Source organism: Symphodus melops (genome assembly GCF_947650265.1).
Source record: "Symphodus melops genome assembly, chromosome: 4".
Taxonomy (NCBI): Eukaryota; Metazoa; Chordata; class Actinopteri; order Labriformes; family Labridae; genus Symphodus; species Symphodus melops.
The window spans coordinates 28281428-28305574 of NC_136694.1; the positions used below are offsets into that span (position 1 = coordinate 28281428).

The window sequence follows — 24147 nt, forward strand, 5'->3', positions numbered from 1 at the left end:
TTGATCCTGCTTCTTTGTTTTTCTTCAGTTTGACACTCTTGTCGTCTCACTGCTGAGAAAAAAACTCCCTTCCACTTGTCATTACCTGGTCTGCTTGGTTCCGGGTCAGCTCTGGGTCCAGTCCAGGTCCCTCTCCATCAGGCCCTCATGAGCCTCATTAGCGGCAGCTGATCAGAACAGAAGTTAGAGAGGAACATGTGAGGTGTGTCGGCGGTCATGAGACTCGACGTGACGTTTCAATTAAAACAGAAGTGACCGACGATCCGCCGCTTGTTAAGCTGCAGCATCTCCGCTCTGATTGGCTGAACCCAGTCCAAATACGAAGTGGACGCTTAAGACAGACAAATGTAGTTTGGGAGAATTTTTAATCGTGATTTAGTGTGGAGAAAAATAAATCAATATGCAAACATGGCCGGATTAATAGATAATGAGTTCAGTTCATACACACAAATAAATAAATATATATCCATTAGGCTTTGAGTTTATTTTTATTTATTGAGTTTGAGTTTGTTTGTTTTATGTCCTGATTTGTTTTTTTGTGATTTTTTTAATTTGATCCTTTAATTGTGATTTTAGTCCCTGTACAGCATTTTGTTTGAAAACACTTTATAAATAAAGTTATTATTATTATTATTATTATTATTATTATTATTATTATTATTTATTGAGACATGATAAAAAATACTGTTTTCTTTGATTCCCTTTAAATTGACTGTTTTCAACCTGCAATAAAAAGTGTTTTATTGTATTTTACGTATTCTGCTCATAACTGAGCTGTTTTATTATTATAACACCCATTCAAGCTGAGATATGATCATGAGGTCAAGACCAATTCCCAGCTCACTGTGTGTGTGTGTGTGTGTGTGTGTGTGTGTGTGTGTGTGTGTGTGTGTGTGTGTGTGTGTGTGTGTGTGTGTGTGTGTGTGTGCGTGTGTGTGTGTGTGTGTGTGTGCCTCAGGATCAGAGTTAAAACTGAAGTAAAGTCACGTTACTGTCAGCGGGGTGTGACGCAAAACCAATTACAACTTTTTTTTTTTAAAAAGAATCTCAGATTTGTGTTTGGAAATAGTGACACACACACACACACACACACACACACGTATGTGAACAACCACATATCTAAAAGCTTGTTGTCCCATTGGCTGCCACTGATGAATGGATGAGTTGTTGACCAATCAGCAGCATGTGACCAGTAAATATGTAGACTGCTCGACATCAGCTGGACTCACTCTGACTGTCCTTCTGTCACACACACACACACACACACACACACACCCACATTCAGTGCCACACATAGTCTGTAAGAGAGGATTCTCTCACACACACACACACACACACACACACATCTGTCTGCTTTATATACAACATCAAATCGGTCGTCAACCATCCGTCCATCATGCACAGCAAAGAACAGATCAGGTAAGAAAACGCCTTCATCACGTCTTTGTTTACTTTTCTTACTGGGACGAGTTTCATCCAAAAGTTACGATGAAAAGTCCAGTTTGTTCAGTCATTTCTTCCCGCTCTGGAAACAAAAAGCTGTGGATGCACTTCATTAAGTCGTCGACTGTCATTATGTCTGAATTTAAGAACGTGGTGCTGAAAATGTGAAGATGTGTTGTTTTGGGGGAAGCTTCCTGTTATGATGAATTTACAGACACATGCTACCAAAACACTGGGAGGTGGATGTCTCTCAGTTTTAACATTCAGAATGTAAACATATATTTAAAGGGTCAGACGTCCAGATGAGTGCAGGTCGCTCGCCTACAGTCCGATAAAACAGAGTTTTTTGGGGGTGAAAGGGGGGCAGGTGGGTGGTCTAGCGGTTCTAGTTTGTACAGAAGCTGTTGCCTCTTCCTGGAAGCTGCATGAAGGAAAACCTGCATTTTAACCAGCTTACTGATTGTGAGCTTGTTTTTCCTGATGGTCCAAATGTGTTTATTTTATTTTAACTCTTTGTCAGTTTTCCTGCACGCTGTGCATTTAAAGTGTCCTGCTACTATAAAATCAGTGTTTTTGTATTTTTGTAAGTACCTGCCTGAGGACTACAGATGAAGGGCAGATATCGTTATAATCACATATTCACACGCGCAGATACGCATGTTTCATTAAGTCCCACGTGGATCCTGACGTACGATGAAATCTGCACTGGTTTCCACATCAGATTGATAAGTGAGGGTCAATGTGAGGTGTGTGTTTGCTGATTAATGCGCACTGTCGGTGAGTTTGGTTTTAATAAACGTAGGAGCCGAGGAGATGGAAAAGAATCAGAGCCTCGTACTCAGGTTGTGTAGTGGAAGATGTCTCTGTTTGCGTGCAGTCTAACAGCGAACAGTCCCGTGTGATTGATTTCATGAGACAGGAGTGCAGGAGAGCAAAAAACTGACAGGTAAACATCTGAACACCGTCTCTTTACTGGCAACGTTTCAGACAGCTCTCGTACCAAAACCATGCCGATAAATGTTTCCACTTAGACAGAAGTTTACCAGCCCGAAACACGATCACCATATCGAACCCTGCCAACAATGACCATTCAAGACTCTTTTGGGGCCCGAGGCAAAAATCAGTTCCCAGCATTCAGCACCATCATATCCCTGACCCTCTCTGCCCCCCGATGTACAAAATCAATCAATTTTCATCCCTTCACGTCGTCGTCGTGACTCTTCAGAGAGTCTGGTCTGATTGCTTCGTTCATGATTTCATCTTTTCTGTTTTTCTCTCTTCAGATAAAATAAATACACACATCAGCTTTTCTTCCTCTTTCTTTTCACGCAGTCATGACGAATACCAGAAGACAGCTGATTGGCTGATGTCTCAGACGAGGCATCGCCCCCAGGTGGCGATTATCTGCGGGTCCGGACTGGGCATGCTCGCCGACACCCTCAAGTGTCAGGACACCTTCGCGTACTCGGACATCCCGGGCTTCCCACAGAGCACAGGTCGCCATTATCACCTCAAATCACTTCTATTTCACTTTCTCATTTAGACACCAATAAAATCTGTAAATCAAGTCACACCTTTTTATTTCATGCTGAGGTGAAAAACTTTCTATAAGCTGTTATGTTGTCCCACATGTGCTGTAAATAACAGTAACAGGCCCAAAATGTACTTGCAGAACCTGAACTTGCAAAAAAAGGAAAAGAAAACAACCACACTGTGTCGCTGTGTTTAGCTTAGCTTAGCTAAACTAGCATTTTTATTCTTTGGCTTTTAACCCAGCATGAGACTCTGTTCTTGTTTTAGTGTTTTATTGTTTTAATTGTTTTAACCCTGTTAGTGTTTTACTTATGTTTTACGTTTGTGCTCTTCATGTATGTACAGCACTTTGTCACAGCTACGGCTGTTTAAAGCGCTTTATAAATAAAGTTTAGCTTAGCTTAGCTTAGCACAGCGGGAGGAAGCGTAAACTTTAAGCTTTGCCTCTTTTAAAGGGAATAAAAAGTCCATCATCGATCTCAGCTCGTCTGGTTGCAGCTCTGTGTTTTCACGTGTGTTTCTGTTATTATCTGTTATTATAACTTTCTCTGTCTTGATCCTGACTTGTCTTTGTGTGTTACAGTTCAGGGTCATGCAGGCCGGCTGGTTTTCGGAGAGTTGAAGGGAAAGTCGTGTGTTTGCATGCAGGGTCGCTTCCACATGTATGAAGGACACTCGCTGATCAAGGTACACACACACACACACACACACACACACACACACACACCTGTACATACACACCTGTACACACACACGTACACACGTTTCCATCACAACCAGAAGACTTTTAAAATCTCACATCAAAAGGAAATGTGTCAGCTACTCAGAGTTTTAGTCAGACTTGGATTTTGCGTAGACTTTTGATCTTAATATTTCCCATCATGCACCTGGAGGAAATTTATAACTACATTTTTTGAGCATTTCGAGAGACGGAGTTGTTTAGAGTGCGATAACGCTTCTTTGACGTGTCCTCGCACCCTGAGGAGACGATCAAACTTGACTCTCTCTAGAGGAAGTCAAAGTCGTCACAGACTTTCAAAAATATAAAACCTGTTTTATTTTATCCTAAAACAAAGAGGACATGAAAACCTCTGATGATGTTTTATGACCAGCTAACATATAGCCACACTGATTTTATTACAACTTTGTGTGTGTGACAGATTAAATGACTGATAACTATTTTGAAGGAACCAATCAAAGATCAAGAACAGCTAACAGCTAACTTAGCTCGGTCAGAAGAAAGAAAGTTTAAAACTGATAATGCGTCATGTGATGGAGGTTATGTAAGAAGTACACTAAACACATATTCTTACTAACATGGTAAAAACTACACACACACACACACACACACACACACACACACACACACACACACAACTGTCTGAAACTAAAGCAGCTCAGTTACACTAAACCAAACACATACAGTATGACTGTTTGTAATCAGCAGCATGAGATCCAAACCTGTAACATGACCTGTGTGTGTGTGTGTGTGTGTGTGTGTGTGTGTGTGCGTGTGTGCGTGTGTGTGTGTGTGCGTTCGTGTGTCAGCAGTGAACCCAGATCAGGTCATGCATTTGTCACATGCAGCCTTTTAGCAGACTGCTCAATGCTGCTATTGTCTTCCTCTATGTAACACACTCTCACACACACACACACACACACACACACACACACACAGTCGCTCTCACACACATTCTCATGTGTGACACAGATACCTGACTTCCCTCTCGTTGGCTCCTTCACAATAAAACGTCTCAAGTGACTCGGTTGCTTTAGTCGACAGAAACACAATAAAAAAAAACAATTTCTGATTTTGACCACGAGCCGACAGGAAGTGACACCTGGCAGGGCGCACTCGTGGAGAAGAGACCCCGCCGCAGCCACGTGATATAAACGTCATGAGACTGTGCCTGAGAGTTTAGACTAAAAAAAAACCCCCAGAAAATGTCAGACGCCCAGTGCCACATTAACACCGTCTCCATGGCAACAACAGTTAACTTAAAGTCTCCTTTTTTAGACAACGTTTCCAGTTCGGGTTTTCAAGCTGTTGGGAGTGGAGACTCTGATTGTGACGAATGCAGCCGGCTCATTGGCTGACGGCCTCAAGCCTGGTGACATCATGATCATCAAGGACCACGTTAACTTTCCGGGATTGGTCGGTCTGAACCCGCTGAGCGGTCCCAACGACGACAAGTAACACTGACATTACCTTCTTTATATGTTTTGTTTGTTATTGTATTTTTATCTGTTTGATGTTTTTAATCAGATTTTGATGTCTCACGTTTTTACTCAGCTGTTAATGAAACATTGCAGGTTTGGGCCCCGTTTCCCGGCCATGTCTGGCTGCTATGACAAAGGTCTTAGATGCCAAGCTATGGAAATCGCCAAAGAGCTGGGCGTGTCTGGACTCACGCAGGAGGGCGTGTACGCCATGGTGGGCGGACCGAACTTTGAATCCATCGCTGAGGCCAGACTGCTGCATCGACTCGGGGTGGACGCTGTCGGTAAAAGAAAAACTCTTGAATATGTATATACGTTTGTTTTGGAGGAGCAGTCGGATAAATTCATGTTTCAAACTCTGCTGCGTCCCGTTGTTGCTTCTTTTAGGATTTTAACTACCCTGAAAGTGGGCTACGTGGTTTTATTCCTTTAATGATGATACAAAAAAGTCACCCAAAATCCCTCAATATGCAGAAATTAAGATTTATTATGACTGTTTTATTTAATAATAATCAAAGTACAGCTGTCTTTAATAGAGATAATACCAAATTATTGTTCCAGGATTTCAACATTTCCTCCTGAGTTTTTTTTTTTAGCGGGCTTTGACTCACTTTTGAAACCAGCCTCAAGTGGCCATTTAAGGAACTGCAGTTTGAGCACATTATTTTTTGGCGTATTAACTCAAGTTGTTTTCTCTTCACAGGGATGAGTACGGCTCCTGAGGTTGTCGTGGCAACTCACTGTGGTCTGAGAGTCTTCGGTCTCTCTCTGATCACCAACAAGGTAAACACTTCGATCTATTGGTTGGTTGGTTGATTGGCGTGTGGGTTGGTCTGTAAATTGGATTTAAGGGTTGGATTATTGATTGGTTGGTGGGTTGTTTGTATGTTGGATAAATGATCGATCGATTGGTTGTTTTATTTAATTGATTGGTTGTTTTATTTAATTGATTGGTTTGGGTTTGAGTTGGTGTATATGTTGGAAAATGATTGGTTGGTTGGTTCTTTGGCGTTTGGTCTGGTCTGTATGTTTGATGAATGGTTGGTTGGTTGATTTGGAGAAATTGGTCAACAATTAAGTCTTAATAAGATTGATAATTTATTGATTGATCACAGGTGGTAAAGAGCTATGAGGACACGGACAGTGTGAACCACGAGGGCGTCCTGGAAGTCGGCCGACTGCGTTCAAAAACCGTCCAGCAGCTGGTGACTGAATTGATCGGCCGGATGGAGATCAATAACAACAACACAACTAATGCTGTCTAAAAACACATAAACACTGTATATAACTTACTGTTGTATTACTGCATTTTTAGGAGCTTTTAATAATCATGTTTCATGTCATTTTGTCATGGCTGTAATTTAAAAACCTTTAAATTAAATTTTCTATCAGGGTAGTTTGAATGTAAGTATTCATTTATGATATTTTATGAATCATACAGATTAATATAATGTTGACCTTTGTGTTTTTAAGGTGCTATAATATACTTTTCTTTAGACTGAATAAACAAAACATGCTGTCAATCCTTCTTCATCTGTTTACTTTTTAAATCAAACAAACATCCTCTGCAGTGTTCCCAACCGTGCCGGGCTGATGACCCCTTTTCATTTAAAAAAAAAAATAAAGAAAAAAAACGTTTGAGTAGTAAACAGACTGGCTTAGAGTCTGCTTTAAACTATGTTCAGTATGCAATAAATATCATTTCTTGAATGTCTTGTAGTATGGGGAAGAGGATCTTACGACCGAGCAAACAAAACAAACACATTTTCTTCTGAGATATGGATCAAAACATTTAAGTAAGAAAATGTGTCGTAGGTGAATTGTCACTGCTAAGCTTCATTAGACCTTTTAAGAAAGTCCTCGGACCAGAGTGTCGTGTGTTTGACTTCAGGAAGAAGGAAGGACTGTGTTTTAGTTCTCCTGTGTTTCTGTGAGTCTGGCTGTGTGGAGAGGAGAGATGTCGTATGGCTTGTCACTGTTCCTCTCTGCAGCATTATTATAACTATATTCATAATCAATCAGAAATAAACAATGTATACTCAAAAAGAAATGCTTATTAAGATAATAAAACCAATAAAAGAGAGCCGACTGACCTGCATGAAGTCCCAGTCGTTGTCAGAGGGTTTCTTCAGTAGTTCAGAACTAATACTTCTGAAACAAACACACAGATAGTAATTGAAGACATGATGAACGGTTTTGAGTTACAATATATTTTATGTTTATCAATTCATATGAAATTCAGTCGACCCCATTTGAATTCAATGAAACGAACATCAGGGGGGTCAGGACCGTAAGTCTGGGAATGCCTGTCAATCAATGTGTCAGAACTGCTGTTCCTTTTATGTCCACTAGATGCTGCTGTGAGGAAGAAAGGGACAACAAGACCAGGAAAAATAAAACACAATGAACGAGACAGGCCTCTGCATCAATACTGCTTTCCTTTATTTATCAAGACAATCAGCAGTAAGTTTAGAAGCCATGTGAGACCTTAGTAAGGTGTTTTATTTTATTTTATTATTATTATAGAAAACGGCAGCGAGACTTAATCCACATTAGAGTCCAGCTCCATTCAGAAGATTCAGCTCCATCCTCCAGTCCTCTTCTTTCCTCATTCAAAGTTTTTGCATAATAGAAAGAAAAGAAAGAAAGATTTACTTTATTGATTCCGGAAAGAAAATTTGTTTTTTCCCTTTTTTTTTTTTACACTAATGAAGAGATGTCAGGGAGCAACAAACTGATTTAGCACAATCAGCAGACTGAGGTTTTCGATTTGTAGGTGCTAAATATATATAGCAGTTGTCTACCACAGGGGGGGGGGGGGGGGGGGGGGGGGGGGGTAGCTTGGTGTGGCAGGGGAAGTGATATATTGCACAGGTGTTAGGGGCCAGGTAAGGATGCATGGGTGACGGGGAGATCAGACGTGCATGCAGGATCATCACGTAAGGAACCATCATTTTGTATGTCTGCGATCCGAGTTTGAATTAAATGGGATCCTCAGCCAACAGCAGACAGTGGACATTGATTCATTCAGCGCGTCTGTTCCCGCACCCAGCTGAGTGGCCGATCAGCTGATTTTTGCACATATCGATTCGTTTGGGTGTGTAGAGCTATTCTGATGACATCAAGGACTGATCAGCAACATATCCTTTTTTCTTTTGATTTAGATCCATGTTGGTCTGCAGGGTGCAGAATCACTGCAGCGGAGAATTCAAACAAAATCAAGAATGTTTTCTTTTTTATTTTGCTTGTTGTCATGGTATTTTTTTTTGAACAACAAATTTCAATCAAAACAGAAGAAGGGAGGTATGTTAATCAATCAATCTCTACACGTTTAATCTGCTTTTACAATAACTGTTGGTTACATTGTGCACATCACCGTGTTGCTGTGTCGTCCTGCAGAAATGAATGCAACAACAATATGAAGTAAAATTCATCCTGATGAATTAACTATGCAGCTTTCTTTGATTATACCTGTTTGTCCTCTGAACAGGTGAGAAACAAGAGACCGACCTGCATGTCACGATGACTCAGACCTCTGAGCTCTTCTTCATGTCGCTGGTGGTTCTGCTGCTGGTTCTGATGATTCTCTTGATCCTTTTCTGGGTCCTCAGACACACCAGAAAAAGGTAAAAAATACAAATAAAAAAAAAAAGAAAGAAAAAAACAAAAACAAATCAAACTTGTTTTTTCGATATCGTTTTTATTTTACAGAAATGTCACAGTCCTGGAGGTCTCAGCAGGCCGACCCACTCGCGTCCTGACAGTCAGAACCGAGAGCGACCACGCCCAGCAGGTGCTCGACCACCTGCTGGACCGAATGTTTCTCCAGGTGGAACGAGGACCACGACCTGTAGAGGAACCGGGAGCAGAATCTGGAGAGGAGCGTGGATCCGACTCTGATGCAGAACCAGAGGCTTCAACATTCACAGCTGCTCCCATCAGAGGTCGGTGGACTCATCAGAACTTTTCAAGGCTGTCAGCGATTTGATTTACTTATGAAGACTGAAACTGTAACAACAGGTCAAGAAAATGACTTTAAAGTGTCCAAAGCTGAAGAACCTGATGGGAATCAAACGGGGAGCATCAGAGCCACATTAAGGGTAAAAAAAAAATCCATACTTAAATCAGAAGAGCTGCAGCCGCCTTTTATAAAAATGAGGAATGTGGAGCATCTTGTTAAGTCCTAATTTAAGTAAACATGGAAATACGTTTATATTTTGACACATCAGCGTCTGATTTAAAAAACACAATATTGTTAATGAGCAACTTTATTCTCATATATTTACTCCTTTATCCGTTATAAATATAAATATAAAATGTATAAAGTTTGAATTAGTTCCTCCTTAAATGTTTCCTTCCTTCAACTCGACCAGCAGCAGCAGCGCCCCCTGCTGGCGCGGACATGAACTACACATTAATAAAACTGAAGCTTGACAGTTTTTTGAGCAGTGACTAAACTACAAGTTGTGATAACTGAAGTGTGATGATGTTTGTTTCTCTCCTGCAGCAGTTGAAACTTTCCAGAACAAAATGAGCAAATTGGTCACTTTCGCATTTCGTCCTAAAGGTGAGAAAAATATTTTATTTTTACTCAGATTTGTTATTTGCTTTAATCAAAAAGTAAATGCATAGAAAATAACATCACAGACCTCCATGATTAGGTGTTTTAAACAAATTTAAAGACATATTTTGCAGAATGATTTTGATTGTGTGGGTCTTTAAATTCATTCCAGCCGTACCGCCTCCTCATAATCAGGATCAAACCAACGATGTCGACCCTCAGGAGCCTGGCACATCCCATCATGCATCTCTCTCATCTCAGGGAACCACTTGCAGCTCGTGTGAGGATGGGCAGTGTGTTCATAAATGAAAACATACACTTTATTATTTTGAAAATAAAGCACTTATTTCTTATTCATTTTAATATTTACTAAAAAAAAAAAACCTCAGAGGGCAGAACAAACACCTAGCTGTGGGAGTGTCACCCACCCGGGGGGAGGGGCTACTGCCCTTTGTGATGTCATGAAGGGAAAATCTCCTGTTTGAGCACACATCTTCTGAAAAATGGAGCAGGCAGAAGACGGAGAGGATGGACTTTTCTGATCAATGGACGGTTTATAGAAGGAGTAGAAACATGGTGACGTATATTTTACATTATTTGTGAACTTTAAAATATTACAGGTTTTCCATTATTGCAAAAAAAAATAGACACAAAATACGTCAATTTCAAACGACACCACATAATTAACCAACAGTTTTATTAAATCAGAAATGTTGGGATTGACATTTCAGTTTAAAGCTGCTGGATGATGATAGATAGATATAGATAGATAGATAGATAAATAGATAGATAGATACTTTATTGATCCTGAGGGAAATTCAAGGTATATAGGATATTTCTCATTATTGAAACATTAAACATTTTCAGTTCAAGAAAAGGAAAAGCAACATGTACAAAAGTATGACCCTCATAAAACGTAATCATTCTGTAAATTTAGAAAAGTGAAAGTGGTTTCCAAAGCAGGTTAAATTGAACTCTCTCTGATTTCAGTTATATTGGTCTTCCTGCAGAGGGCGCTGTTGGTGTAAGTGGGCGCAGTGTAAAGGTGAAGATGAGTGATTGGTGCATGCTGCAGGAGCAGGACAGTCAGCGATCATCTTTAAACTTTTAAACTAATCTGTCTGTGATGAGCTCAGTAAGAGCACTCACTCTGACACAGAACAAGTCAAACATTCACCTCTTTATAACTTTATGATCTAATATGACGAATGTGGAAAGTGTGGAAACCCATTAGTACTCGCACACAGATGATCAGAAGTCGTCTTTGATGTGACAAAACTCTCCACACGGCCTGTTTGAGCGCATTATCTGAAAAGTGGAGCAGGCAGAAGACGGAGAGGATGGACTTCTCTCATCATTGGGGGGTTTATAGACGGACTAGAGACGTGTTAGAGTTAGAGGAACATGGTGAGGTGTGTTTCAGAGAATATGTGACCTTTAAATCTGTATATTTTTGCCAGTATTATTAAAATAAATGCAAAGTAGTTCAATTTCAAATGACACCAAAGTGAAAAAAAAAAATTAACAATTAGGCTGCATCATAATGTCAGTGTGCACATGCATGCATGCACCTGTTTTCTTAAATGACAAAGATTAACGGAGGCCTGTTATTTCGTGGTCATGGCTCTGGGCTGTCTGAACCACCTCGAGGGGATCGCCCCGTCTATGGCACCCTTATTAATGGGGTCTTGAGCTGAAAAGTTTGGGAACCTCTAGACTAGCAGCAACCACCTGGCAACCAAGGCAAGCATCGTCAAATCACATCTGCTCATGATATTTTAAATTCAGGGTTGGTCATTTCCTTCAGGTACATTTTTTTAATATTAGACTAAATCGTCTTTAGGTCCTGGCAGAAGTTGATAACTCAGGTTCTCTGAGAAAGGAACAAAGACAATCCGTCATCTGCATCAGTTTGTAAGTCTGTAAAAACTTTGACCAATGTCTGCCACGAGGTACCAATCTGATGAACCAATCACACGCCTCCCTGCTCACTCGTCACCTTCACGCTCAAAGCACGTTAGCGACGATGGAGTTCAAACTGTGAGTTTGTCGTTGGCCAAAGTGAGAAGTAAAAAAAAGTCACTTTTTTAGAGTTAACTTATCGCTGAATGAGACATGATGTAGTTTCTGCACCATTCAAGCGATGCATGTAAGTGAGAGGCGTGGCGTTAAAGGGATCTGCCTTTAAGTGCACATAATATGTTGAAATCATCACGTCATACATGAGGACATTATGCGTATAGATGTTTAGCTTGTGATGCTTCATGTTTTTTTTATTTCAGGGATGGTTGAAGAGCTCACCCAAAAAGTTGTTCTTGGTCAACTCGTCTCCTTTCTGAAGTGTTTTATGGAGCCAAACGGTTTCTTTTGTGTCAAACAGGAAGTGGCCAAAATGTTCCCTTAACCAGCTCAGCCTCCGCAATGATACAACACACACACACACACACACACACACACACACACACACACACACACAGTCCCCCCTCAGTTATCTGTTTCTCCTCTGCTGTCGCTCTGACACTCTCTCTCACACACACACACACACACACACACACACACACACACACACACACACACACACTCACCCACACACACAGAGGGAGGTAGATAACTCTGTGATTCCACTGCTGAATTTTTAACGCTGTTGTGGAACTCTTTTTTTTCCGCCGGGTTACTGTGGCACCGGGGTACTGTTACACAGACGGAGGCAGACACAGAGAGCGGGTTCAGTTCAGCTCGGTTGTTTACAGACGCTGGACAGAAACAAAACGGGGCAGTTCACGGTGCGTGCGGTGAGTTATTCCTCTTTTCTTATCTGCTGATTTTTACTTCTGTGAGAGTTTAAAGCTGCTCTTATAAAAAAAAAACACATTTTAAGTTTGTGTTCATTCATCATTTCAGTTTCCTCATGGAACCAAAACAATCAAAGTTTTCAGATATATTGAATTATAAGTGAGAATGTATGAATGTGTGCATGTAGGCACATGGTTTTTTTTCTTCTTCTTTTTTACTTTTAAAGCCAAATAGCATCATAAAGATTTACAGGATTTTCAGATATTTTCAGGAAAAAATGTGACATGAAAACACATTTCTTCCAGATGATTAAACTGAGGTAAAAAACGTATTTATCTTCTATATGACAATGAAATAAATGTACTAATATACATATTTATATAGTAATTACTGCTGATGAATAGTTTATTCTTTATGTTGTTTTGTGACCCCAAAATAAGCGTCTGCATCTTGTCTAAGTTGGCCTCACTGACTGTCATTCTTGGCACCTTTTAATGCATTAATTATTTATTGCAGGAGGTTTTTTGTGCTCTTCTATGCATGCTCCAAGTCTTCATGAGTTCATTCATTCTTTTGTTGTGCAGGTTCAAGAACAATCAGACGTGTTTAGGTTATTCAGTCGTACGCACACGAGAGGCTCTGGTCCCTGATTCTGCTCTCGTCAGTTGATTTAAACAGAGCTGCATTAAAGAGGGATTAACGGGACGGTGCGAGGGAACCAAGTTCAACAAAGTCCAGAACAAAATGTAAAATGTGCTCAGCGCTATGATGAGCTGAAGGGATGTAATCTTTGACAGGAAATGTGCTCTCAATGTAAATAATGGAAACAAAGAATTCCTCTGGCTCATTTATCATCAGTCCATCCCGTGTTACAGAAACTGTTTCCACGACACAAGGAGACTCTTCTGCCTCGCTTCTGGTTTTTAGTTTTTACAAAGTTTTATGTTAACTCCAAAACTCCTTTAGAAATAAGCTAATCATGAACGTAAACAGCGTTTTGGGATCTCTGACAGCAACTTTATCAATTAACTTTAGTAATGTAAACTTTATTACAAGCTCTAAGCCCAATGAGAAGACATACAGCATATAAGTGAACAATTAATTATAAATAAAAAATATAGTACTTCTAACCTTTCAGTTTGAAAACGTTTGAAGGTCAAGAACAGAATAAAGAGACGAGTGTGCACATATCCAAGCGGCGTGCATGCAGGTGCAGGTGCAGGTGGAGAAAAAAAAAAAGGGAGAAACGATAACATCTGCACACTGTTCAGGTCCAAAATGAGCAATTTTAATGAGGGCAACTTTCCATCCAAAGCACCTTCCTCAGACAAATGTGGGGCAATCATATTGTTGTGTGAACATAACTCTCCGTCACATAAATTAGAAACTTGAACTTTGAATCGACACGTTGTCCTGAATAAAGTTTCTGACTGGGAGCGTTTTCTGAAGAACCCAAAATGACACACAAATTGTACCATACGCTCCAATTTGTCCCAGAAAAGTGAAAAGTGAAAGCCTTTCAAAACGTTCTCCCACAGTTTCATTATGGATGATAACTCCAAACCTTGGTGCTTCGCTGCATGTGATGCCCTGCTCTCTCCTGCCAACCTTTTTCCCGTCTCTCTTCAGCTGACCTGACAAGTGGAGCAAATTGACCTTAAATATAACAAACAAACACAGACAGAAAACTCTGGTAAATAGAAACCTGGGTTTCCAGTTGTAGTTGTCACGTTGCACCAAGCGAGAGCCAAAAGGCAACAGATATCAGAAGAGATGACATCATTGCTTACTTTCTTTATCGCGGTGACAGGATGTCTTGTGCGAGGTAGTACAGAGGACGTAGAACAGCACATGCAGAGCAGATACAGAACGTAAACAACCATTTTCCTTTCTGCTATTACAAAACTCTCGGACATTTTCAGCCTCACAACTTTTTTACTTGAATACCTTTTTGGTTACACACGAGACTCAAAGAACTTAATGAATTCAAAAATGTAAACAATGAAATTCAGTCTCCATCTAAAATACTTCCATCGTTAAAAATCCTCAAGATAAAACAATGGCCCCAAAAATATGCAAAACAAAAGTTTCTCAGAAAGGCTTTAAATAGGAAATCCCTTTAAATACAATAACACGTTTATAAAAGAGACACAGACTGAATGGAAGTGTAGAGCGTCATGTTGCTGTTAGAGCCCTGACGGATGGATGGATGTAAGAATAATTGATACAACAATTGGTTCATGCATTGTTGGTGGAAAGATAGAAATTTATAGACTGTCCAATGAAATTAAAATAACAAATCAATGACTGGATGGACGGACAGATGTTGTTTGAGCAATAAGTAACCAGAGCGTTTACGATCAGAGAAGTGAAAAGTCTCCGCTCCCAGGTTGTCGAGGCCCCCGTGTCCTGCTCCGCCCTGGAGTCCACCAACGCAGCATGTGAGACAATAATGATGTCATTACTTGTATCTATGTCTCCTGGGTTTAACAACCACAGCTCCAGCTGCTGTCATTGTTTTTTTTAACTGTTTAAGGTTTCTAACTAGACCACGTCCACATTTTTCGTCAAGGCTAAGTGTCTGCTGGAGTCTGTGCGTTTACACTAAAACATGAGAATATGGGCGGACAACCAAAGAAAGTTGTCAGGTTTCAGCTTTTCAGAAATGCAGAAGTTTCGCGACTTTGTTTCTGTTAATCAATCAATCAATCAATCAATCAATCAAAAGACCTTCCAAGAAGACTCAGAACTGAATCATCATGCCTCCCTCTCCTCTTCAGGATCATCTGGTCCTGATGTCCTTTCCGTGAAAGAAAACATGACCCTCAACACCCAGAGAGAGAAGCAGCCCCTGCGGCGTCGAGGCAGCACCCCGATCCCTCCGACCCACTTCTACCAGCAACCGTCCTGGACCCGAGACCCAGAACTCACCGGCAGCACCAAGCACGACCCCGATCAGCCCCGCCCCCAGCGCAGTCACCCTCCTCTCGGACAATCTGCGTCCTACCACCCTGGAGACAAGTCCCTCCACTACCTCGCCGAGTGGAGTTCAGACTCGGAAGATGACTCGCTGAGCGACTCGGACTGCGTTTACAGAGTGGTGCTGTTAGGCGACAACGGAGTCGGGAAGACGAGCCTCGCAGGGATCTTTGCTGGTGTCACAGAGAAAGAGGAACAACCTGGAGGTGTGATCCCATTATATTAACTAATATAATTACATATTTCATTATATAGTAATGACGTATTTTTGTAGGCCAACCCGAAAAAATGGCGCCGGTGGTTCCTACGACAATTCGTCTATGGGATTTTTGCATTGGATTTTGGATCATTGCAGAAAATAATCTCTGTGTCAAACACACATTTTCTGATGCATTGCTGTTTTGTTTAGTGGGATAATCTTTACAGATGAACATAATTTATATGAAGTTTGAAAAGTTAATGCAGCCGAGAGAAGTAAAAAGCTAACGTTATGCTACAAGCTAACTACACCGCGGTCGGTTTGTAATGACGTCACAACCGTTATGCTTCATCGATCTAATCAGAGGATTTGACAAGATAGCTAAACGTTAGCTTAATAAGTTGTTTATGACCTAATATTTGCAAGAGCACTGAAAACATGACTAGAGGCTGTAAGGAGGATTAGTGAGAGAGTGATGACGTTTAATGTCTGCAACAACCACTGTAGTTTCAGTTAGCTACTCGTTAGCAACCGCCGTTTAAAGTTCGCGTAAAAACTTTAAAATTCACAAGTGGGTCTTAGCGCACGTAGTTTATCTCGTCTAACAAAACATCAACATCTCTTCAGCTTGTGTTAACCACAGACCTTATTTCAGTCTAAACACAAACACATTCAAAATCCAGATTGACTTTTAGAGGTTAGAACCACGGCGCTAAAATGCTAACTCACTTCCTGGTTTTAGGACTCAAAACTACACCAGTCTATTGCTGCCAGTTTTCATTATATTCTTTTTCTGGTTGATATTTTCATCAGCTCATTTTTTTTTTTTTTAAGTTTTAACGCTGTAAACATTCCTACAAACACTTTTTCCATCATTCCCGACAGGAAATACTGAGATTCAAATGACAGGAAGTGATGCTAAAGTGCAGTGTGGAAACAATAAAAGTTAAACTGGAACAGAGCAGCTATAAACTACAAGGAAGACAATCTCAAACTATGCTTTGGCAGAAGATAAAAGGGAGACTAGAGAACTTCTAAGAGACAAAAAACAACACAGTCCCTCCTCTGACAAACAAATGTTAAGTTATAGCAATACAAATAATGTCTCAAAGCAAAGGAACAATGCCTGTTCCCTTTTTTTCTCTTTTCCATGAGTTAGATCCTTGGTGGGAAACTGACGTCCCAGGGGTCACAAGCACACCCCCTCTTATTCAAAACGGCCCGTGACTCAGTTTCAGATACCATTAAGCTGTCAACATTAAAATAAACGCTGCCGATACAACACCATACACCAAGACTAAATAAATTCTGTAATCATCTTTGATTACTGGTGTATGTGTTGTTATTTGCAAGAAATAAGTAGAAATGTTTGGGTGTATTTGTGTCTGTAGATCTCCTCTATGAAGAATTACTAAATGCATTTCGTAAGAAAAGAAACTCAGAGCATATAACGTTTGAATAAATGCAGTGAAACTTACTAAAATTGGCTGTTTTGTTAAAAATAAATTGTGCAGTTGAGTGTATTTAAATCCTTTTAGCCCTCTGACAGTGAGAATAGCATTAATATAACCCTCTTAGTAACCAACGTGGCCCATCCACGTACGTAGGTCTTTACATCGACACCACGTTGCAGCTAGCTAGCTAGCTTAGCTTAGCTTAGCTCAAAGACTGGCGACAAAGGGAAACAGTTAGCCAGGCTGCGCACATTGACCTCTGAATGTAATTCTTTATCAAGTATTTCACCTTAAGTATGGTTTTAAAAAAAGTGTTCCTGTTTAAACTTGAATTTTAATAAAAATTTAACTTAAGTAAGTAAGTAACATATAAGTTTTAAAAAGCGTGCTTTAGACGTTTTTGTTCTTATTTTCTTTAAACTTGGCGATATAGCACTACTGATGCAGTGACCTCTCCAGTAAGAGCATTTTCTGGGTTTTTTTCCTTAACTTCCTCTCAAAAACTGCACTGAAGTAACGAGCTGGTTTTCTTTCATCAGTGTTATTTTTATTTTATTTGTTGAGTTGTAGTTTTCCTTCTCGCGCTCAGCAGATACGTGCTCAAATGTCTGCCTCTGACTTTGTTGTGACATTACAACCTTGCCTGACTCCACATCATTGATCCGCTCCCGTGTCACGTGTTGATTGGCCTGAGGCCATGATTGACAGCCTGTATTGATCGGTGACAGCCCGGCATGGTGTGATGGGGCAGGGACTTTCTGCTGATAGCTTTCAGGCTGAATGAGCTGCATGTTTGGTTTACAACCCCAGCTATAAATGTTCTGACCTTGTTGTTTCTGTGTACAGGAAGTTGCCCCTGAAGGCATCGTTTTGTGTTTTCTCTCTTTATAACAATCGCTGTTCCCCCTTGTTTATTTAGATGTTTGAACTGTTCAAAATCTGTTGGATGGATTTCGTGAAGAGCCATGAAACTAAATAAAATAAATAACTTTAATCCAGCATCATCATTTCGGGTGATGATGGTGATGAATCATGATTTTGATTCAGTTCAAATCAGGGGCCTTCCAGATGTATCACACGACAACATAACAATGACTCAATCATATTTACATCAACAACAAAAAAAAGACATAACACAAAAGTTGGCTATCTATCAATCAATCTTTATTTTTATAGCACCATAACAAACGTTATCATATCATCCCAAGATGACTGAAAGGATATATCGAACCCTTTGAATCGATCGTCCACAAAGACATGTAACAAGTCCACTTTTTTAGTTAATGACTCAAAAACTACAGACACTCCCGTTAGCATCAATGTGCTAAGTGCTCATTTGCAAGTGTTAGCATTCCAACATGGTAAATATGGATTATTGTAGACATGCTAAATAGGTTAGTATACTGATGAAAGCATGCGGCTCAGTTGTTAGCGGTACAGCCTGACAAAGCTGCTTTCTGCAGACTATTTTGAGTTAATTGTTTTATTGTTTTTTTTTTTTTACAGAGGAAACGTACAAGCGGACGCTAACAGTAGATGGAGAGGAAACCACCCTAATCGTCATGGACAACTGGGTGAACGACAGACTGGTAAAGTGTGTTATTATGAAACGTCAAAGAATATTAACACAGTTTTTTTTTTGCGCTGGCTGCATTTTCAGCAGTCAACGTACAAACAGAGCTTTTAAACGCCCTTCATGACACCGTCGCACTCAACAATGTCGCTTCTCCTTCACTGACCAATCAAAATCAAGAAGGGGCGGAACCTCTAAAATCAGCTTAGTGGACACATATGGAGACTTAAAGAGCAACTAATGTGACACATGTCTTTGGGGGTTCGTTTCCAGGACCTAACGCCGCTGCTTATCCCAGGAAATTATTTATTTATATTATTTTCATGTTCTCTTGGTGAGCATGTGGAGGTATTTAAATAGACCTAATGAGTTGTTTAAATAGACCTAATAGTCATTATGGAGGGAAGCAAAGGTTAACTTTCTTAACTTGGAAAAGTAAACAACCATGAGAAGCGCCCTGAAACTGAGGTTGTGGCCACAGAGCAAAGGGCCTGAGGGTGCTCAAGGTTTTGATTTTAAATCTGTCGGGATGGTTATGAACAAAAAGTTGCAATGAGTTGGTAATTTTCTCCAGATACTTTTTTTTTTTTTTTTTTAAGATTGTGGTTGACATTTTCTCTAGGTTCTGACAGAAATTAATAGCTTCTGCGCTCTGAAAAGGGAACAAAGAAAAGCCGTCATCTGAGGGCAGTTTGTGAGCCTGTAAAAACTTCAACCAATGTCTGCCACGAGGTACCAATCTGATGAACCAATCACACGCCTCCCTGTCTTCCTGCTTGCTCTCTACCTCTTGTGTGCACGAGCCCACGCTCAAAGTGCGTCACCAATGATTTACCGCTGAATAAGACATGAGACGACAAAGTTTCTACACAATCCAAGAGATGTCCGTCTCTGGAGAAATGGCGCTTGTGCATGTAAATGAGGGGGCGTGGCTTAAGAGGGGAGCACAGAAGGGAGGAGGTGGGTGCAGACAGAGCATTGAGAGAATGCTACTTTCAAAATCTTTGACCGATTACCGACCCTGGTTTTAAAGGATTGAACCTGTATCAGATGTTTTATGTTCCTTAAATCTTGATTTTAAGATCTTTCTTTCAGGACGGAGAGGACGCGTCCTCTCAGGACAACTGTCTGAAGGTCGGGAGTGCGTACGTCATTGTTTACTCTGTCACTGACCGAACCAGCTTCGATTCAGCCGCTGAGCTCCGTATCACGCTGCGGCGAGCCCGCCAGGCTGAAAACCTTCCCATCATCCTCGTGGGCAACAAGAGCGACTTGGTGCGGTCGAGGGAAGTTGCTATTGAAGGTAGTCAAATGTTAAGTCATACGAGAAGTTTCAAATTATTGATGCTTATATCAGATAGCCTGATTTTTTTCCCCCAGAGGGCCGAGCGTGTGCCGTGGTGTTTGACTGTAAGTTCATTGAGACGTCGGCGTCTTTGCAGCACAACGTCTCAGAGCTTTTCGAGGGCGTGGTCCGACAGATCCGTCTCCGTCGGGACGGCAGTGAGGCCATCCAGCGCAGACGCTCCGTCTACAAACGTAAAGAGAGCGTAACGCAGAAGGCTCGCCGCTTCCTGGATCGACTCGTAGCGAGAAACAACCAACGCATGGCGGCCAAAGTGCGATCAAAGAGCTGCCACGACCTGGCCGTCCTCTGAGGACGCCAGGAGGGACACATGGTGGACAATGGTTTCTGGGGGTTTTCTCTCGCTCAGAAAGTTGACGACTAACATTTTTGGCTGTTAAAGGAGTTAGCCAACAGCATCTCTGCGATGGTGTATATAACTTCCTGTTTCAGCATTTGGTCGACAAACTTCTGAAACTTTTTTTCGACAAATGAAAAACTACAAACTCAGCGGAAGAATCATCACTGTACATTTAAAGACGCAATGACGTGTGTGTGTGTGAGTGTGTGTGTTCGTGAGTGTGTGTAAACACCCGACTGTTCGGCTTGTCTTCTACTTTTTTCTACAGTTCTCAGTTCAGCATTGTACAAAATAAAGTCTGAAAGAAACAATCCTATAAGAATCATGTGTGAATTATATCCAACCACAGACTGCATATAAAAATGGACAGGATGACAAATGTGAAGCCAAAACTATCGGAGCTCCACCCACTGACCGGCTGTAGTTTACAGTAGGTCATAAAGCCCGCCTCTTCCATGTTGACAAAGAAATAAGTCAAACAATTAAACCAAAATACACATCTCATCATTTTTTTCTCGATTGGTTTCTGTAATTAAAAATAGTATTTATCGTGCTGATTCATGTCTGGCTGAACTCTGTTTTGAAAACGTTCAGTTTTGATGAGTCAGTTGATTCTTTAAAAAGTGGTATAATACCAATGATTGACAGGTCTGTAAACAAAAGCAACTATACATAAAGGGGAAAAGGAGAGGAGTAATGTGACGAACACTAACGCATGATCGATCAAAGTTTCCATAAATGTAAGAATCTGTAAAAAATCTCTCATTTCAGCTTCTGTTTTCTGCTGCGGTCTCTTCAAGGCCCCCCCTTCCCACAGGCCCACTTTCTTCTGATTGGCCAGCTCTTCCTGGGACTGCCTTCCTGGGCAGAACGCTGCAGGGCTACCAGGGGAGGGGCAACCCTTCTGAGCTGGCAGAAGACAGTCTGTGTAAGAGGTTTCCACGGCTTATTCAGAGGCTTGAAGTGGGTGTCGTGAAAATCTTGGTTTCATATCGAGGAACTATCCCGTGATTTTCAAATCAAGCCGTTTAGCGCCCTCTGCAGACTCATCCTGGGATTACTCAAACATACGTTCACTGATCTGAAACTTTGGCCACGTTTCATTTCGTTTGGGCGTCCAGCATTATTACACTTGTGTGTGAATTTTAAAATAAAAGTTCGCATAACAAGTCAGCTTTGAATGATTCCTCGTTAAAGGAAAAGTTCTGATCTATTTTTCTTTTTCTTTATTATTGTTTTTTACGTTTGTCTTGATGTCTTTCTTGTTGGAGCTGCTGTTTTTTTTTTTGCCAAACCTCTGCATTTCACCGAACATAAACACACTCTCGGGTCCAAACTTCAAACCCCCCTGTCTTGTGGATGTTTATGGTTTCCATGGTGACCACAGTGGTCCGTGAGACACATCAGAAGAAAAAAAAAAAGAAGCTGTTTAATGAGTGGTCGTCATAACGGGCCGAGGTTTTGCACAGTGACAGTTCTGTGGGGTTGAAAAAGAACAGGCCGGGAGTTTGGCTGATGGATGCGTCGGAGTTATTTACTGGAACTCCTCAGCTCCGAGTTCAGCTCGGCTCTCAAGTCGTCATTTGGACGAAGCCTGCGTGATGGAAGAATAATATGCACAGTGTGTGTTTACATTTTTCAATACTCCGATAACACTATGGAGTGTGATAGAAAAAAACGAGAGTGCATATAAACTCAGTTCTGCTGTTCTTAAAGTTTTACACATAACTGAGTTTGAGTTTCTTCTGATTTCAGAATAAATCCAATAATCTGCTTTTTTTTTTAACCACAACATGTTTGATACGGTCAACGTGCTGCATGGAAAGTTCTCATAAAGGGCTCCAGAAGAACAGGAATTTGTTTTATTTCATTAAAATTCCAGCGAACATTTCACAAATTTTATCCAGGGTCAAAAATGTGAAGCTGTTGGTTCCTGGAGAGAAAAAGTCAGGCGATCAGCAGAGTCATTAAACTGGAAATGAAGCTATAAACTGGTTCAAGTCAAACCAGTTTAACTGGAAATGACATCTGGCCCAGTGTTTGTCCCAGAATTTACTGATCAAATATCGAATCTGCTTATTGATCTGTCCTCCGGAGGTGATAAAAACATGCGCTCTGTGGTTTTACAGGGACAGAGAAGGAGTGTTTAACATTGATTTGTTGATTTGATGAGGGTAATGGAAAATATGCATGACTCTACTCAACCCGGATGAGACACACACACACACACACACACACACACACACACACACAGAGTGATGTGTAAACATCCTCTCAGCGGAGGAGGACCAGAGGCTCCGAGCTGTGAGTTCAGCTCCCTCCTGAATAGAAACATCAGAAATCCCCGTCGGTGGTTTCTCTCTGAGGTGTAAAAGTCGTGGAGAAGATTTGATAAGAACTCATACCACAGATTTTTAGAATAACTCATGAGGCTGTTGATCTTACTGGACGTCCCTCTTGCTCGTCCTCTGCTCTTTTTTTCTTTTCTAGCAGTGAACATGTAGAGCTGGCTAAGTTGAAGAAATATAAATGATCCACTGTTTAAATGATGAAGAATCCAAACGGACAATTCAAAGTAAAAAGTCCAAGTTTAAGCAAACGTGTCTGCACTGTTGTGCAGTTCAGAGTAAAAGCATAAAACACAAACTCTTCACAGACATTAGTGGGAAATGTTAAAACAAAAACAAAAACAAAAAAATGTTTTAATGATGTTTTTTATTTATGGCTTCACTTGTAGATTGTAAGATCTTTTGGCTTGAGGTGAATTCTCCAGATAATATCCTGCTGCGTTCTCACATCAGCTCACTCCGACCTGCTGCAGAAAAAACACTCCAGGTAAAGTCCAAGTGAAAAATGTGTCTGTTTGCATTCTCAGATACAACTCCTCCAGGAAATACCAGGAGCTTTTTTTAGGAGTTTTCTGCAAGTGTGAAAGTCCTGCATGTCTCGTCTCCCGCTCCACCCGTCAGGGAAACTCTCACTCAGGCTTTCAGGAGCGAATGAAAAGAGCTCACGGTCAGAGAGGATATTCAAACATGCTGTTTCATTGTTTTGTTCGTGTAAATTTCAGATTCATGGTCATGAACTTTTCTCCTCCATTTGAAGCTCATTCACAGAGTGAATTCACGTTGTCACAGAGATGATCTACGTCTTTGTTTTAAGGCTCCTAAGTGATCTTCAGGAGGAACACGAGGCGCCAAGTCTTAGATGAACGATATATCTTTTGGCTCAGGAAAGATGACCAAAGGTAGGTTTTTTTCTTTTTCTAACTTAATTCTCTTCAAAAATAACATCAACGTAAACTGCTGTCATTGAACCTTAAAGACTCATGAGAGCCTGTGTGTGTGTGTGTGTGTGTGTGTGTGTGTGTGTGTGTGAACACGCGTCACAGAGCTGAACATCATTCTGATGAATGTTTCAAACAGCCGAGCCCTTTGAGGTGCGTTTGATTTGAGGACACAGAAAATCAAACACTCCCCCTGTGTTTATTTAAACTGAGCAGTTTCCCTCTGTTCCTATGTTTGGTTGTGTGTGTGTGTGTGTGTGTGTGTGTGTGTGTGTGTGTGTGTGTATATAAGAATCTGGCTCCCCCTGCTGGTCGTGTGCTGTCTGCTCATTAAAAGTCTGTATTTACAGTTTAGAACAGAAACGTCACAACGATGACAGAAAAATAAAAAACATTAAAT

The 24147-nt window shown here is 40.8% G+C and overlaps 3 protein-coding genes across 6 annotated transcripts; all 3 read left to right on the top strand.

Moving 5' to 3' along the window:
* Positions 1–1325: 1325 nt before the first annotated feature.
* On the top strand, positions 1326–6693 carry pnp4a (purine nucleoside phosphorylase 4a). The gene is made up of 7 exons (XM_079341991.1): positions 1326–1419; positions 2776–2939; positions 3560–3663; positions 4994–5169; positions 5290–5480; positions 5900–5979; positions 6312–6693. Exons 1-7 carry the CDS (start codon positions 1397–1399, stop codon positions 6459–6461), a joined length of 888 nt encoding a protein of 295 aa, XP_079198117.1. The 5' UTR covers positions 1326–1396; the 3' UTR covers positions 6462–6693.
* A 1804-nt stretch (positions 6694–8497) lies between these two features.
* On the top strand, positions 8498–10110 carry LOC306822784 (uncharacterized protein). The gene is made up of 4 exons (XM_079342002.1): positions 8498–8822; positions 8908–9140; positions 9704–9763; positions 9930–10110. Exons 1-4 carry the CDS (start codon positions 8719–8721, stop codon positions 10064–10066), a joined length of 534 nt encoding a protein of 177 aa, XP_079198128.1. The 5' UTR covers positions 8498–8718; the 3' UTR covers positions 10067–10110.
* A 1954-nt stretch (positions 10111–12064) lies between these two features.
* rem1 (RAS (RAD and GEM)-like GTP-binding 1) lies at positions 12065–20772 on the top strand. Of its 4 annotated transcripts, none has more exons than XM_079341988.1 (5): positions 12065–12549; positions 15331–15735; positions 18689–18771; positions 19851–20058; positions 20136–20772. In XM_079341988.1, the coding sequence occupies exons 2-5, from the start codon at positions 15369–15371 to the stop codon at positions 20411–20413; spliced, it is 936 nt and encodes a 311-aa protein (XP_079198114.1). In that variant the 5' UTR covers positions 12065–12549; positions 15331–15368; the 3' UTR covers positions 20414–20772. The 4 variants fall into 4 exon arrangements, with proteins under 4 accessions (XP_079198114.1, XP_079198115.1, XP_079198116.1 ...); XM_079341989.1 differs by having other exon boundaries at positions 12065–12540; XM_079341990.1 differs by lacking the exon at positions 12065–12549 and adding an exon at positions 13273–13333.
* Positions 20773–24147: the final 3375 nt, after the last annotated feature.

Coding starts and splice junctions, on each gene's coding strand:
- rem1 (XM_079341987.1), top strand. CDS start 15,216: ATGCAGAAGTTTCGCGACTTTGTTTCTGTTAATCAATCAATCAATCAA. Junction 15,736..18,688: donor GAAAGAGGAACAACCTGGAG/GTGTGATCCCAT, acceptor TTTTTTTTACAG/AGGAAACGTACAAGCGGACG. Junction 20,059..20,135: donor GAGGGAAGTTGCTATTGAAG/GTAGTCAAATGT, acceptor TTTTTCCCCCAG/AGGGCCGAGCGTGTGCCGTG.
- LOC306822784 (XM_079342002.1), top strand. CDS start 8,719: ATGACTCAGACCTCTGAGCTCTTCTTCATGTCGCTGGTGGTTCTGCTG. Junction 9,141..9,703: donor CACAGCTGCTCCCATCAGAG/GTCGGTGGACTC, acceptor TCTCTCCTGCAG/CAGTTGAAACTTTCCAGAAC. Junction 9,764..9,929: donor TTTCGCATTTCGTCCTAAAG/GTGAGAAAAATA, acceptor AATTCATTCCAG/CCGTACCGCCTCCTCATAAT.
- pnp4a (XM_079341991.1), top strand. CDS start 1,397: ATGCACAGCAAAGAACAGATCAG. Junction 3,664..4,993: donor AAGGACACTCGCTGATCAAG/GTACACACACAC, acceptor CTCCTTTTTTAG/ACAACGTTTCCAGTTCGGGT. Junction 5,170..5,289: donor AGCGGTCCCAACGACGACAA/GTAACACTGACA, acceptor GAAACATTGCAG/GTTTGGGCCCCGTTTCCCGG.